Source organism: Lingula anatina, chromosome 2 (genome assembly GCF_051362555.1).
Source record: "Lingula anatina isolate TDL-2025a chromosome 2, LinAna3.0, whole genome shotgun sequence".
Taxonomy (NCBI): Eukaryota; Metazoa; Brachiopoda; class Lingulata; order Lingulida; family Lingulidae; genus Lingula; species Lingula anatina.
This window is the reverse complement of record NC_141768.1, coordinates 34375974-34390271: the sequence shown is the minus strand read 5'-3', so window position 1 is coordinate 34390271 and position 14298 is coordinate 34375974. Positions and strand designations below refer to the sequence as shown.

General features: G+C 35.2%; 1 protein-coding gene across 3 annotated transcripts in view; it reads right to left on the bottom strand.

The window, feature by feature from the left end:
* Window positions 1-14298, bottom strand: part of LOC106178012 (mitogen-activated protein kinase kinase kinase 3) — a 32375-nt gene that overhangs the window by 2687 nt on the left and 15390 nt on the right. For 2 of the 3 annotated variants that reach the window (XM_013560989.3, XM_013560991.3), the window contains exons 2-12: window positions 11103-11221; window positions 6293-6417; window positions 5738-5778; window positions 5079-5178; window positions 4158-4331; window positions 3640-3798; window positions 3276-3358; window positions 2661-2848; window positions 2144-2362; window positions 1613-1761; window positions 1168-1293 (exon numbers count right to left, since the gene is read on the bottom strand). In XM_013560989.3, coding sequence (XP_013416443.1) covers window positions 1168-1293; window positions 1613-1761; window positions 2144-2362; window positions 2661-2848; window positions 3276-3358; window positions 3640-3798; window positions 4158-4331; window positions 5079-5178; window positions 5738-5778; window positions 6293-6417; window positions 11103-11115 — 1377 coding nt within the window. In that variant the 5' untranslated portion in view covers window positions 11116-11221. Of the gene's footprint in view, window positions 1-1167; window positions 1294-1612; window positions 1762-2143; window positions 2363-2660; window positions 2849-3275; window positions 3359-3639; window positions 3799-4157; window positions 4332-5078; window positions 5179-5737; window positions 5779-6292; window positions 6418-7129; window positions 7327-11102; window positions 11222-14298 lie in introns of those variants that run through there. The other variant, XM_013560992.3, reaches the window with a different exon arrangement.

Genomic DNA, 14298 nt, shown 5'->3' with positions numbered 1-14298 from the left:
TCCTCAATCTACAAATTGTTTGTGCACCATGAACGAAACTATACGAAAAGATCCTATCAGAATAAAGATGTTCTTCCTGATTGTCATCTCTCACACTTTGTGTTAATAAGGCCATGCTTCACTGCTGCTAACTCTTCAGTCACATTTACAGTTGACTTTTCTCTGCTACTTAAGGATGAAGACGCTCTCTCTCTCTGTGTGTGTGTGTGTGTGTGTGTGTGTGTGTGTGTGTGTGTGTGTGTGTGGAGTGGGGAGGGTCAGAAAACAAACTGGTTTTCTTCTTAACCAACCAAGCTATACTCACATATTACAATAAAAAGCTTATTTCAACAGCTATACATTTCATATCATTGTTTTATTGCGTCTGTTGTTGTCAGTTAACAAGATAGCCACATTCTTAGGACTGTACTAATTCAAGAGCCACCAAGTTGATGACTAGCTTACTATACAGGGAGATATGTAACCCCATTGTTACCCTACCATCCCCATCAATACCACCATAAACCTAGCAGGATACAGTGCACAATTGAAATTGGGATTGTTTTTGGATATAATGAGTGGAATTAGAAATCACGTGCCATACACAACATTCTATTTATCTAGAGAAAACATAATGGAAACATCAAGGCTATGATTTCAGATTCTTTTCAATTCTGAGAAAAGATACCGCCTCCATATCCCTAAATATGTTAAATTTTTTATTTGGGCTGAGACTGCGTTCTGAAATTTTGTATGAGACTAAATAATCTTTAGAACTGCAAAGATTTGTGGGTGGATGTGCTTAAGCCACTGTGAGAATTTCACTGTCTGCTTTATAAATCATACTTAATGATACAGCACAAAATTAAGTTGTCAAAACTGAAGAAAGGGCAACCATAATTGTGACTTAATAGCTTGATTATGTTTACGCTATACTGCATGTTTACCAAATGACCTCAAAAATAACAATAAAAGATGAAATACTTCTTACTATACCAAGAAACAAATTGTTGAATTCCTTCAGTAAAAAGCAATGTGCAAAAGGAAGCAATTAACTTAAGCAATATACACATATTTCCTTTTTTTAGTTCCTTGTAAAATGACACTCTGTCACTTATTTTCAGAATCAAAACAATACAAAGTACAGACAGAGCACAAATGCCTACAAACAAACCAAAAGATACCTACCCCTGGCATATGCTCCATAAAAATGGATAAAATTTTTTCATCTTGATGACAACCATAATATTGGACAATTCTTTCATGGTGCAAATTCTTAAGGAGTTGTATTTCACATTCCAATGCTCGTACTTCCTGAAAACAGAATGGAAAATGGTTTCTTTAAGATCTTGAAGAATAACTGGAAGGGGACTACTATGTGAGATGACAACATAGTTAAAGTTTAAGAGGAGAAAAAAGTCAGCACTCAAATAGGTTTTGAAACTGATAAACATATAAAAGTCCCTTTTTTTAATCACTTAAAATCTGCAAAATCTGAAAAGCTTCCTAATTTCATCATTGACATCTGCTTCTTAATTTCATCATTGAGGTCTTATTTTTAAAAAATCAAAATTCATTAGACTTTCAAAAAAATTTGAAGAAAACTTGGTCAGTTCTGCTACCCACGACTTACTTTTGACACCTCTACGGACATGCTGCCCAAGTTGACCTGCTTGACCGCCAGCTCTCTTCCTGTATCTGCATCATAACACAGGAACACTTGACCAAAAGCACCAGCACCCAACAGCTTGCCCTTCTTCCAGTTTATTGGTGCTCTTGGTGCTGAAAGGACAAAAGTACAATTTTAATAAGCCACCTAAAACTGGGGTGGATCCAGAAATATTACCTGACAGTCTTCCAAATTATCTTTGTTGATCCATTTTCCATTTTTGACCATCTTTCCACAGAAAAAAATTAGTTGTCCATAAATGTTAACCTATAAAATTCTGGTTGTCTTCCGGAAGACCCAAAATATCTACACATTTCCTCAAAAGTAAGTGCACTACTTTAATAAATAAGGATCAAGATGTATCCCTTTCCTCAAAAGTAGGAGATAGATGTATCCCTTTCCTCAAAAGTAGGAGATAAACTGTACTTTATCATTCTTGACCAAAAAACTTTGAAGATTGTGCCCTGTCAAAAGGAAACTTAACTTCATGCTTACATTTTGCACTGCTTAGTTCTGAGAGGCCGTTGACAGCTAAATCATAGTCACTGCCACGTTTCCTCCGTCCTTCAGGCGAGTCATAGTCAGGCACCAGGCCACTGCTGCTACTGCTATTGCTATTAAGAGACATTTCACTGGGGATTGTTCCGATTGGATATCCTTCACCAAAAGCATTGTCAAAATCTCGACCTCGTGCTCGTGGGAATGTTTTACGACCTTTAAAAACACATAAACATATTTTGTCAAAATATATCCATCTGGGACAAACCTCTTCTTTTTAACTTTATTTTAACAATTAGTCAATGTTTTGTATATTAGTGTTATCAACAAATAAAAATTTTCAACGTGAGCTACTCCACTATCTACTTTATGATAAATATTAACTACACAGGCAATCAGCTGCTATGAACATGTGCGCAAAAACACAAAATTTAAAAAAAATATTCGAAATCCATACTCCTCATTATTTGCACATTGCTTAACAATGGATGAAAACTAAGATATAAATAAATACCTTCTTGAATTTCCATCTGTGTCCCCATAGCATAACGCCTGGGGTATGTCCCACCTTTCTGGTTTTCACGCTCTCGAGATACCTGCTCTTCATACGTTGTATCAGAATATATGCTTCTGCGTGATACGCTCTTCCCTCGAAAAGGAAACGTGTCGCCAGTTTTACCACGGACGACAAATGGATCTCCACTGAAAAATGGTGAAAGTATATCATATGTTAAGAACAGATATAAAGGTACAGATTTTAATGCTGAAAGCTAATAATTATATAGTTACTTACTTTACAGGTGAACAACTGCTGGGGGAAAAAACCAAAACAAAACATCAAATTATGGCATTGAGCTTTGTAACTTATGGGTAGGGGTAATAGGGTATTGAAAGTGATGCCAGCTAGTAGGGCCAAATCCACAGTACCTCCAATTCATTCCTGGCAGCACAATATGTCTGCACAATTTCAAATTATTTTGTGTAAAAAATCAAGTAAAGGTGATTATGTTGTTCATCTTGTCCTCCCAACTAAAAAAGCACTCTTTAATTCATTGAGACTTTTCTTTATAATGAAATAACTTCTACTGATATGACATGTAACAGTATTTTTAGCTGCTACGATACTCACTGACTACTTATGTAACTACTGTCCAGAGAAGTCCTGCTTCCTGATATGGATCCTTCTGTACTACTGACATCGTAATCAATTTGCTGAAATAAATATCACATAATATTATATAGTAATTTCAAAAATGATAATGATCAAAATAATAAAGATTACAGGCAATATAAAATATCTATTAATTTAGGTAGCTAATATAAGAAAAGAGTGAGATGTGCTTTCAGCAAACTACTGGCACTGAACACACCATTATAAACTGGAGTAATGGAAAGTAAAGAGGGGTAAAGTGAGTGGAGGTCCTCCCAAAGCTAAAATATTTTCTCAGTGCGGCAATTTATTGTTATACCCATGCAAGAGTTTTAAAGCTTACATCTCTCTCTGGAATGAACTCCCCATCGCCTTCTACAGACGTCCTGGATGTGCTGTGCTTAAGGTGTTTGTCATGAGGCGGGAAGGACCCTGGTGGCGGAGAGTATCTTTCAGGCACTTGTTTAGGACTTGTCTCTTTAACAGGACCAGTGCTCTGGTTCTATGAAACATAAATATGCAAGTAAATGAAACGAAAGAAATTAGGTAATGTAACAAAGTGTATAGCAAAAATCTGTATGTTACTGAAAATTAATGTGCATCCCTCTCTATTAAAGTCTTACCCACACAAAAATGCCAGCATTGTCATGTTTTTTCAATAAAAAGATTCTATATGAAATTTCCAAATTACATCAACTTCATTTCACTGAATATATTATTCATATCTAGTATATAAAATTGACTGCAGATAAAGGGGCTTTATATATGTTTTATATATACTTCTGAAATTTCACACTATTAAGTAAAAATTTCAAATAATGTTTATAAAAATATCCATATAGTCGAGCAGGCTTGACTCACCACTGGTTCAAAAAGCTGCCCCAGTCGCCCTGGCGGGACTTGAGTCTGGCCTTGACCCCCTGCACCCTCGTCCTTCCTTGTTAGGAACAACCGCAAACTCCGTGACCTTGTGTTACGATCTAGTAGCTGTATAGCTGATTCTAAATCGGACTGACAGTTCACTGCTACAATAATCTGAAAACAAATTGGTGAATTTTACATCATTCTTATCTTCAGACACAGAAAAGGATTGCTTAATTTTGATAGGCTTTATATTTCAAAAATTATTAAAGGTTTTTTAAAAAACCTTTTGAACGTTTCAGATATTACTTTCAATTTTTTATCATTTGTTAAGATGTCTATTTCAAATCTCTTACAATCTTAGATTGCTGAAATTATGTGTCAGTTCTTCTCTCTCTCTCCCCTTTTTTTATCTTCTAGTAATTCAAAATTTTTAATGAAATATTGTTTGGTAGTTTAAATTTCATAAAAATCATAAAAGTAGAAAATTAAAATAGCAAAGAGACACTCAGACAGTCACATTAAAAGTCATATTTGAAAAGACTTCCAACTTTGTGCGAACAAAACATGGTGTTTACTCTATATGCCTGCAAACAAATCTTCCAATTTTAGTGAGATTTATATTTACATTTCTATTTTAACCCCACCCTGCTCTCAAATGTCAAGAGAAAAACATGTTTTAACAGGCATTCATATATTTGAGGTATGTCGAGAAATGCCGAGTAGAAAGCAAACGTAGTTATATCATTTAAATTAAACTTGGATTTCAATTTAAAATAATCATTTTTTTTGCAAATCTTATACTTCACTTGGTAATAAAAATAGAGAAAGAGACAATTTCTTAAGTAAATTAAAAAAAAAAAAAAAGAACTTAATCTGTCACTAAACATTTTTTTCTGTTTTCTTTTGAGTAAATCTCACCTCTCCATTTGTATAATGCAGGTTGAGATCTTCACCATAGTACTGTCTGACCTTTTGGTAAAGCTCTTCAAATTTCACTGGACGACTAACTTGAATCAATCTGAAACAAAAATATACAGCCTTCTTCATAGGCCACACAAAGAACACAGTACTTAACACTTCTTATAGTCTCCAGCCCTACCACAGAGTACTACTTTGTTGGAGAGAAAATGGTAAACAGGAATAGGACGACATTTCTATGGGTATTACATCTTGATGAAAACACACCAAGTTTATGTTAGAGCTATAGGCACAACTACCCTTCATAGTAATCAAGTGTTGGGCATTTCTGATTTAATCTCTACCAAAAGTGTGTATTCAGATATGAATATAAAAGGAAACACAAGAAAACAATAACAAGGTGAAATATTACAAATTTTGTGAAAATATCGTAAGTGTAAGCTTTCGATGAAATTGATTGAAAACTCGATCTGGTAAGATTTGTTCTTTATCCTGAAACACTGAATGAAATCAACCTAATCTTGGTGTTACTTAAAAGATCAAATAGAATCTTCCATTAAACAGGTTGAATATCCTTCAAATTTTGTAAAAATCGAGTTTTAAATTAAGCAATATTTCTATTAATATATAAACCAAGACAACTTTAGATAACCATTTACCTCTTTTCACCTGCGTACTCACACTTGACCTTTAGCTCACTCTGAAATGGAGAAATCCTTGTCATCAAAGTTCAAATTATTAAAAATGAAGCTACCTAAGCTCACATTTTCTGAAAATTCAAGCTAATAAAACAGAGCCTCAACCTCCACCCCTATCTGACAGCGCATATCAAAGCTTGGCTCTCACATCTACTTTCCCATATTTTTCTTAATTCCCCAAATGAGCCCCTATAATCCTTCGTTTTATATAACATTAATACAACATTACAACCCAAAGGGAAAGAAATTTATATTTCATTAATTTTTTTTTTTTTTTTTTTTTGTTAAATAATATAGGTTCAGCTCTCAAACGATCAATTGTTGAATTGATGAGAACAGTACCGACAAAACCAAAGCTGGTGACCCCTAATTTTATTTCAAAAAACAGAAAACTGTGAATTTTTCATACATTTTACATAACATAACAATCCTTAAAATAGAAACTTTATTTTTACATCAAACATGGTCTCCTTTTTCCAGATTGAAAAAGAAGAGAAGAAAAAATTAAGGCCTTACCAATGAGGTTGATGAGGAACTCTTCTTAGTTTTATGTCTGCCCGACTGGCTCATCCCCTTGGCCAGGCTTTGATATATGGTGTGGATGGGATCATCATCCACATCCTCCACCCTGCTGCGCTCCTCTGAAACAAAAAAAAAAAAAAAGTTACACATTTACGTCTTGCAGAAATATGTTTTGTTACACATCTTGTTGGTCCTCCTTTTTTTTTTTTAAATAATAATATAAATCTTTATTAAGCAGTAAAATGTTTCATTTTACAGGCTCTCTACTATACTATTACTTTTATATCATAAAATACATAGATACAAAATACGTATGGCATTTTTTGTCTCTATCATATTAGGATGCGCAATAATAAACCAAAACTTTGAAACTGAACTACACCAAGCTGAGCTCCTCAGGAGCTGTATTTTATTTCTTCCTTTCAGCTCTTCACAATGTGTGATTCTAATTTTGTCAACAACAGACATTCTGAGTCAGCCAGGCGGAAGGTCTGTAGTGTTGCCTATTCTTTTTTGGTTCTTCAGATCTCCTATTATACAACCTCTTTCAATAGAACTTTGGCACTTCTGTCAGAATTTTTCAGATCTTTTATACATACTTGGCTATGGAACCGGTACTTCTCTTTAAAATTCTTTTTAAAAATATTTTTCTGTCCACTGTTTTAATTTCTGTCTGGCAATAAAATATCAAATGTGACATTACATAATGACTGCCAAGTTAAACACTTGGAATTAACGTTAGAGGAAGGGGGGGGGGGGAGGAGGCTGTATTATATAACAGAATGACCTCACACCTTGCACCCTACACCTGAATAAGAAAGCCCTACATACCAGTTTATTGTCACTCAAGAGCATTCTCCCAACATGTAATCCTAGCAGCCCTAGAAGTGTGTTTATTCACATCCCTTTCTGCTTCTAATTTCACTTAGTTCTAATCCAATATATGAATTTGGAGAAAATAGTGACTCATCCAGGCAAACCGAATTTGTTCACGACCTTGGTTTAGTAAACAGATCATCATCATCGTTTTTTTTTAGATCCAGCTCACCCAATTCCTAAATGTTTACCCTCTAAGCTCAGGATTGGTGCATATTAATTTGAAAGATCACTCATATAAAAAACGTGTTGATTTTTTCCTTTATTTTTCATTTCACCTTTTTTTCTGAGAAAAAAAAGGCTTGCATCCCATTTAGCCATCTTTAAAGTTTTAATTGCCTGTCTTCTTCCTCGTTCTTGAACAGAGGGGGAAAAGTAAATCTAGGCCATTTCCATTCCAGACCATCATGAAACCAGAGCTCTACAAACCCAGGCTAGAGTGTCTAAAACTTACAGCTCCCAACAGGTGTATTTATATTGCACAGATACTACAAATACTACATACTACTTCAGCTAATAGTATGTAGGCTCTTCATTTGCTTTGTACCTATGAGTTTAAACTTAGTACATAGAGACTCACATTTCAACAAAAAATTGCATTGCATTGCACTGCACTGCATTACATAACATTACATTACATTAATAACTTCAACTATAAGAACATTCGCATTCATACGTGACTGATTTAAAAATTCACATTTCAGTCCTCTTAATTTACAGAAACCATATCATTGATAGTTTGAGACCATGCTTTGGATTTAAGATTTACACACCCAAAGTAAGTCAAACATAACTTTTTCATAATTTAGAGATTATAATCCAGTGGTTTAAGTTCAGCTGGGAGGAATGAGAGATTGAGAGGGTGATAAGCAACTACAGGTATTTTTTTAAAACTGGAACATTTTTACAGAGAACCAGAATATTCAGTTTGGTGCATGTGTATTAATAAGAAGTTATTACGGGACTAGTAAAGGAGACGAAAAGGGTAATCTGGAGACATGATGTTAATTCTTGAGGATTGGGACGAGAGCTCTTAAATCTGCTGACTCTCCATTTATCTGGGAGACATGACAAGTCTGCTTATCCCAGTAGTGCACAACTTCAAAGATACTTGATCTCTGTGACTGGTATTTACATTCTCTTCAGAAGTTGGGAAGTAAATAGTCTCAATTCAGATGTGCTTAATGTAATGAACAATTCAAAAGAAGTCAATAATAGTACTTTGTGCTTGACAAAGTACGATACCAAATTTTTGAAAGCTGCATTTCACCTGATGATTTTTCTTCAGGCATATGAGCAGACACCTTTACTATGTTGAATATATAAGACACCTTCAAAACTTCATGTTATCTGGCCCTGTCAATCTACTAACCAACACATTCATTGCCGAACAACATCCGAGTCCTCCTTTATGTCATAAATTCACTGATAACTATAATGACCTCCGCTTTATGAATACCTGACCATTTTTCTCTACAGGCATAAACATTCCCCGCCTGAAAGTCTCTCTGCTTTGTAGGTTTTTGCCCCAATTAGTATTTTGTGTCCAAGTCCAATTATTCATATTGTGTGAGCTCTCTTGTGAGTCTCTGTGTGATTGGTACCGTCCAACCTTGGCACTGTCTTAACACTGTGACAAGCAAGGGTGGCAATTATTTTCTTGTCCACACTAGATTCTCTCAGTCTCACTATCCACTGGGCTCTAGCTGATGACTTAAGTGTATATTTCAATGATATACAGGAACAAATTCTACTAAACATATTAACAGATACATATTTTTGATCGTAAAGTTTCAAAAATTCCATTTTTTTAGATTTCTTTTAAAAAGGTCGTATAAATATATTAAAATAAAATCTGAAAATGATGGGTTGGGGGTAAAAAAAACTCAGGGTGGTACAAAAATCATTATTTTTGTAAAACAAGCCAAACATTTTTTACATCAGCGTATTATAAGTGCATCTGATTTGCCTTTGGAAAAAAGGATTCTGAAACTTTCAGTCTCAAAGTACAGACAAACTCTGGACACAACCTGTGTCCGTGATGAAACCAGTTCCAGGGTTAGCTGGTTATATAAGTAGGAAGGCAGTAGCACCCTGACCAACAGTGTGTCCACTGCAGGTAAACTGACCCTAATCACCTGGCCAAACACAGTGCCCTGTTCAAGCAGTGCACACTATGTCACTGTGCAACCAAAACCTCTCTTTATTTGTTCTACATGGCTAAGAGGTTTGGGGTTGGAAGGGGTTGGGGTTCAATTATTATAATATTTACTCTTTTAACAGGAAATCCATAAGATATTGGAGGCTACCCAACTTTTATAAGTGCATTGGAATTGATACAAAAACTAATGGCAATTTCTATATTATTTTTCACTAACTGACAAATACTTCTGCATTGTTAGTATATATAGATTATCAATCAGATTGATAATCACAGGGAAATGCACTGTTGAATGCACTGATATGAAGACATTCCAGAAGTTATAACATTGTTCTAATCTCCAGCAGTTATCAAATTGGATTAATTAAATATATAAATAAATAATTGAATAAATAAATAAATTAATTAATTAAAAAATAAATATCAACAGAGGGCAGCAGTGGTGCAGAGACAGGGGGAACCTATGTGATCTTGTGTATATCTATCTGTCATGTCATCTCCATCAAGATTGCCCATAGCTGGTGGACAAGTGCCTGTGATGGGCGACAGTCAATTGGTCAGGCCGTCCACACTGGTTATCTACATCCACTTAATAAACAGGTTGACTCCAGTTGTGGCCACGTCCAGGGTGTTTTGCCTGATGGAGAGCATTGTCACCACCATGTATTATTCATGCCTAGATAATCTGGCCAGATTACTGCTGGTGAACATGTTATCTGATCATCGCCAAAGCAAAAAGGTTCTATCCTAGAAACTGTGTGCTATTGCAGTGACAACATAATGAGTTAATATCAATACTTAAATACCTTTCACATCTTCAGCACTATTGTCCTCATGTGTAAGTTTTAAAAGATTACTGTTGATATCACTGAATTTGATTAATATGCTCTCTTCATATCACCAGGCCAGAAAAAAAAAATGAAAGATCGGAATCTTAAATATGTCATCAACATAACTATTTAAGTTGTATACACCACAAATCTTTTTTTACAAGAGCTATCATTAAGTAGGCAGCAAAAGCTGGTGAATGTACAGACAATATGAAGAACAATTCAGAGAAAACCAAATGCACAGAAAAGGGTACCTACTTCAAGATTAAATTGATAACAAACATGATCATTTCTGGAGTTTGAATTCTGTGTTTTAATTTTCCATATTCTGAACCTAAAGTCAGGCTGTATCAAGTGTGACTATATCATTGCATATGCATAATTTTCAACTCTCCTGTTTATAGGTTCAATGGAACCATGCAGAAATTTGTTTTGTTTTTTTTTCAGTTAGACACAGTACAAACATGCATACAAGGATATAAACTGAGTAATAAAATATTGCCTCAGTGGTTTTATTTGAATGTAAATTTATACAAAATCTTTGGTGCTTATATACCAACAACTTTCTAATGAATCCTGTGATGAAAAGCACTAAATTAAATATGAATGCGGTGCTTAAAAAGTATAACTTTGAAAAAATATCTTAAGGATCATCACACATCAGCACTGACCTTCATCTAGGGACAACACTAAAATAACACTCATTTAAAACCACTTGACATTTCCCTTGCCCATCTATAAGAAACCATAAAAGTTTTAGCACTGCAGATATATTTGACTTCTTTCTTTTACCAAAGTGAAAGCGCCTTATCATCAACAGTACCTTAAGTAAATAATAGAATTAGACAGGTTTCCTGCTTGTGTAACAATCCTGGTTCTTTTTTCAAATGTTTACAGTGTCGAGGGACCCAAAGGACCATTTAAGACATTTACTTACCTGCAGATGCCATGACAACCAATCACATGCTGTCCCTATCAGATTGCGATCTGCCAGAAGAGCAACGTACAGGAAATCTGAATGCAAACAGCCCTCTTCTTCTCTAGCTTACATTGGGCCTGAAATTATAAAATGGATGAAAAATAATCATAATTTGAAAATAATTTGAATCACTAAAGAAATACATTGGTACGAGCATTATTGTCCTTAGCTTACATGCAAAAAGCAAAGTTTTAAATTTTACAATAAAACAAAATATGCACTGTCTGGATCTCTATCCTGCTTATCTTGTATGTTTTCAACTGTATGTGGTCTCTTACTACCACCACCACTTAAATTTGAATGTCAGCTCACCCTTGCCTTAGGAGGTAGGGGGACAAAGCAACAAGTTTTCTTCCTTCTCACCCCTGAGATAATTGAGTGATTTGGCTCTTATTTTTGATTCAGTTACTTAACTGGGGTATCAGAGAGAGGGAGATGACATATTGGGGAGGAGGTGGGTGTGTCACCCAGCATTTACTTCCTGATGTGAAAATAAGTTGCTGTCTTAAACTATTCTTTCCAAACGGACCTTCACACAGTAAGAGGAAGCCGCATAAATTTGTCCACAGCTGGTACCAGTTTCACAGCAGTTACTCACAAATTGGTTCAAGTCATTAAATTTTTTATATGGCCACAGAAATTGTTTGTCTCCCATCGGTTTAACAGCCTTGATTTGATAATGATGTTTTCATGATTCAGCAAACAAACAGTAATTAAACTACTAGACGGGAGATGTGAATCAGCACTGGTTGGGAGGTGAATGACACAATTTTGCACCACAAAAACAACACCGGATACTCCAGTTTCAGTCACTTATGAGACATGAAGTACCCACTGTAGGTGCACCAAACCCCTGATCAATGACCTACTTCGTAAAATCAATGACTGAAGTCTTACAAGCTTTGATGTCTCCACACTACAAAGGTGCAAATGTTTGGTTTACCTAAGAATAATAAATATACCAAAGTTTTCACAACACTCCCCCTTTAAGGCCAACAATGCACTGTCAAATGACGGAATTGTCCATGGTCACTTTATGCTGTCATAAAAGACCAGCTTAATCAATGGTAACTTTTGTGCTTCTTAACCTATCTCACATTTAATCTAATTACTATATGCCTCCAACAATAACTGAGGGTAATTTTTCTCATAATTTCACAGTGACAAAATAAGACTGTGCACCTCTGGTCCAGCTAGAGGTCACCTGTGGTACTGAGAGAGCACTGTATGGTTCTGGCCATACTGGGCACTGGTCAAAACTTTTGCTCTTATGTCAGGAGTCCAAGTACAGGCGCATTCAAATGTGGAAAAAAAAGTGGAATGTGACACAGTATCTGCAGTTCCTTACACTACTACTACATTTCCTCATACTACTAATATATTTCAGTCACATGAAGTTGCAAGCCAACAAATTGTAAAATAAAGTAAAAATATATGAGACTTCAGTCTCTAAAAGACTACTTACACTATAACCTTTTCACCTTTTAAATAAGATGTGAATATGAAAAAATCAGTCTAAATCTTGACTACTATTAATCTTAGAGCCCAAGAGCACAACCCACATGCCTAGACACTGAATTTTTACCACATGGTGACAATAATCGTACAGAATCTATTAATTAACAAAAGGAAAATCTGTTCTTTAATCAATCAAAACATATAAATCTTTAAAAACACCTTACTGGGGCTACAAAGACAATTACCCATCATGTTCTTTCGTAGACCATAGCTTTTTAAGTATCTGAAAACTGAATAAAAATCTGGGGGTCAAGTTGGGATCACTGCTCCAGCCGATACAATATGGTAAGATCCTCCAAAACGTTAAAATCTATTTCAAATATGACAGTTCTTCAAATGTTTGGTTCAAGTGAGTTGAACTCTTGGTTGACTTTTCCTTTAATTTGCCAGTTTTTTTCAGTACCTGGTGGATGCCATCTTTAAAACGAAACCAGGTCACTCAGTACAGAATGGAAGCAGGCTCTGGGTCCGACATCATGTCCCATAACATAGCCATCTATGCTTACCACAACACACTTTATTTTCCAGGTCTTATGATACTGAATAGATCTTTGTCATTAGAAATGCAGAATGTGGGGGCCAGATCTACAATTCATGGCTCCGACTGTGGCACTGACAAAGAATGGCTATGAGGATATAGTTGAGCACAGGGAACCAGTAGGGTGAATGTTTATAATGGATGCTAAATGGATATGTCAAGCTTGCCCTTATTCTGCTAGGAGCCATAAGCTACAGAAGGCAACAAGTAACAATAAGGGCCAAGTTTACTTTGATGGGTTAAGTCTTTTAGCTTAATATGTTTTTCCCCTTGGTTTTAAAACAAGGGTTCTTTTTCTTACTCACGTTTTTTTCCAAAACACTTGTAAAAGTCTGGAATTTTTGCACAATTTTTGGTTTGCAATCTTAAGTGTCCTGCTAGTCTTGAAAACTCATTATTTGATATCTGAAGATGCAAAAGCTTGGATGATAGCACCGTTTGCAAAATAGGATGTTGTGCATAGAAGAGCTAAAAGTTATATTTAAAAGACAATGACCTCTGATGAGCAAGAGTACATGCAAAATGGGTTTGGAGTATGTGAGCTTAATGAAAATGGACCCTGCATAAAAATGCTGTCGTTATGACCAGAGGTCTGGTTCATCACAAACATGAGTGGTATCTATCCTGAGAGTCTATCATTTCACTACAATGGTCTTAACTTCAAAACAGGTCCCAATACTTATGTCTCCATTTTATAAGCCTCAAGGAGTATGCTACTTACTTCAATTTACACAACTCCTAATCAATTTTGCATAAAAAATTACAAACTGGTTTGACTTCTTTTTCTTAGGACATTGTTAATCATTTAAAAACTTGTACAAACAGCAAAATAAAAGCAAATAAACCAAAACCGTTCAGTGAATGGGGGAGCTCTTGCATTACGTACTTCATAGGGGCATCTATATTTTCCTTTATCACAAAGTGGTGTTCAATACCATTTCCGAATTCCATTATTCTTAATCTGGGCCAGACATGCATGTGAACAATAATGCACCAGAGATTCAACCATAACTCAAACTTTTATTTTATTTACATAATAAGATCTCTTATTTCATGCTATTTTCAGGTTTTGTACTGAGCAAATACGGTTCACATGCA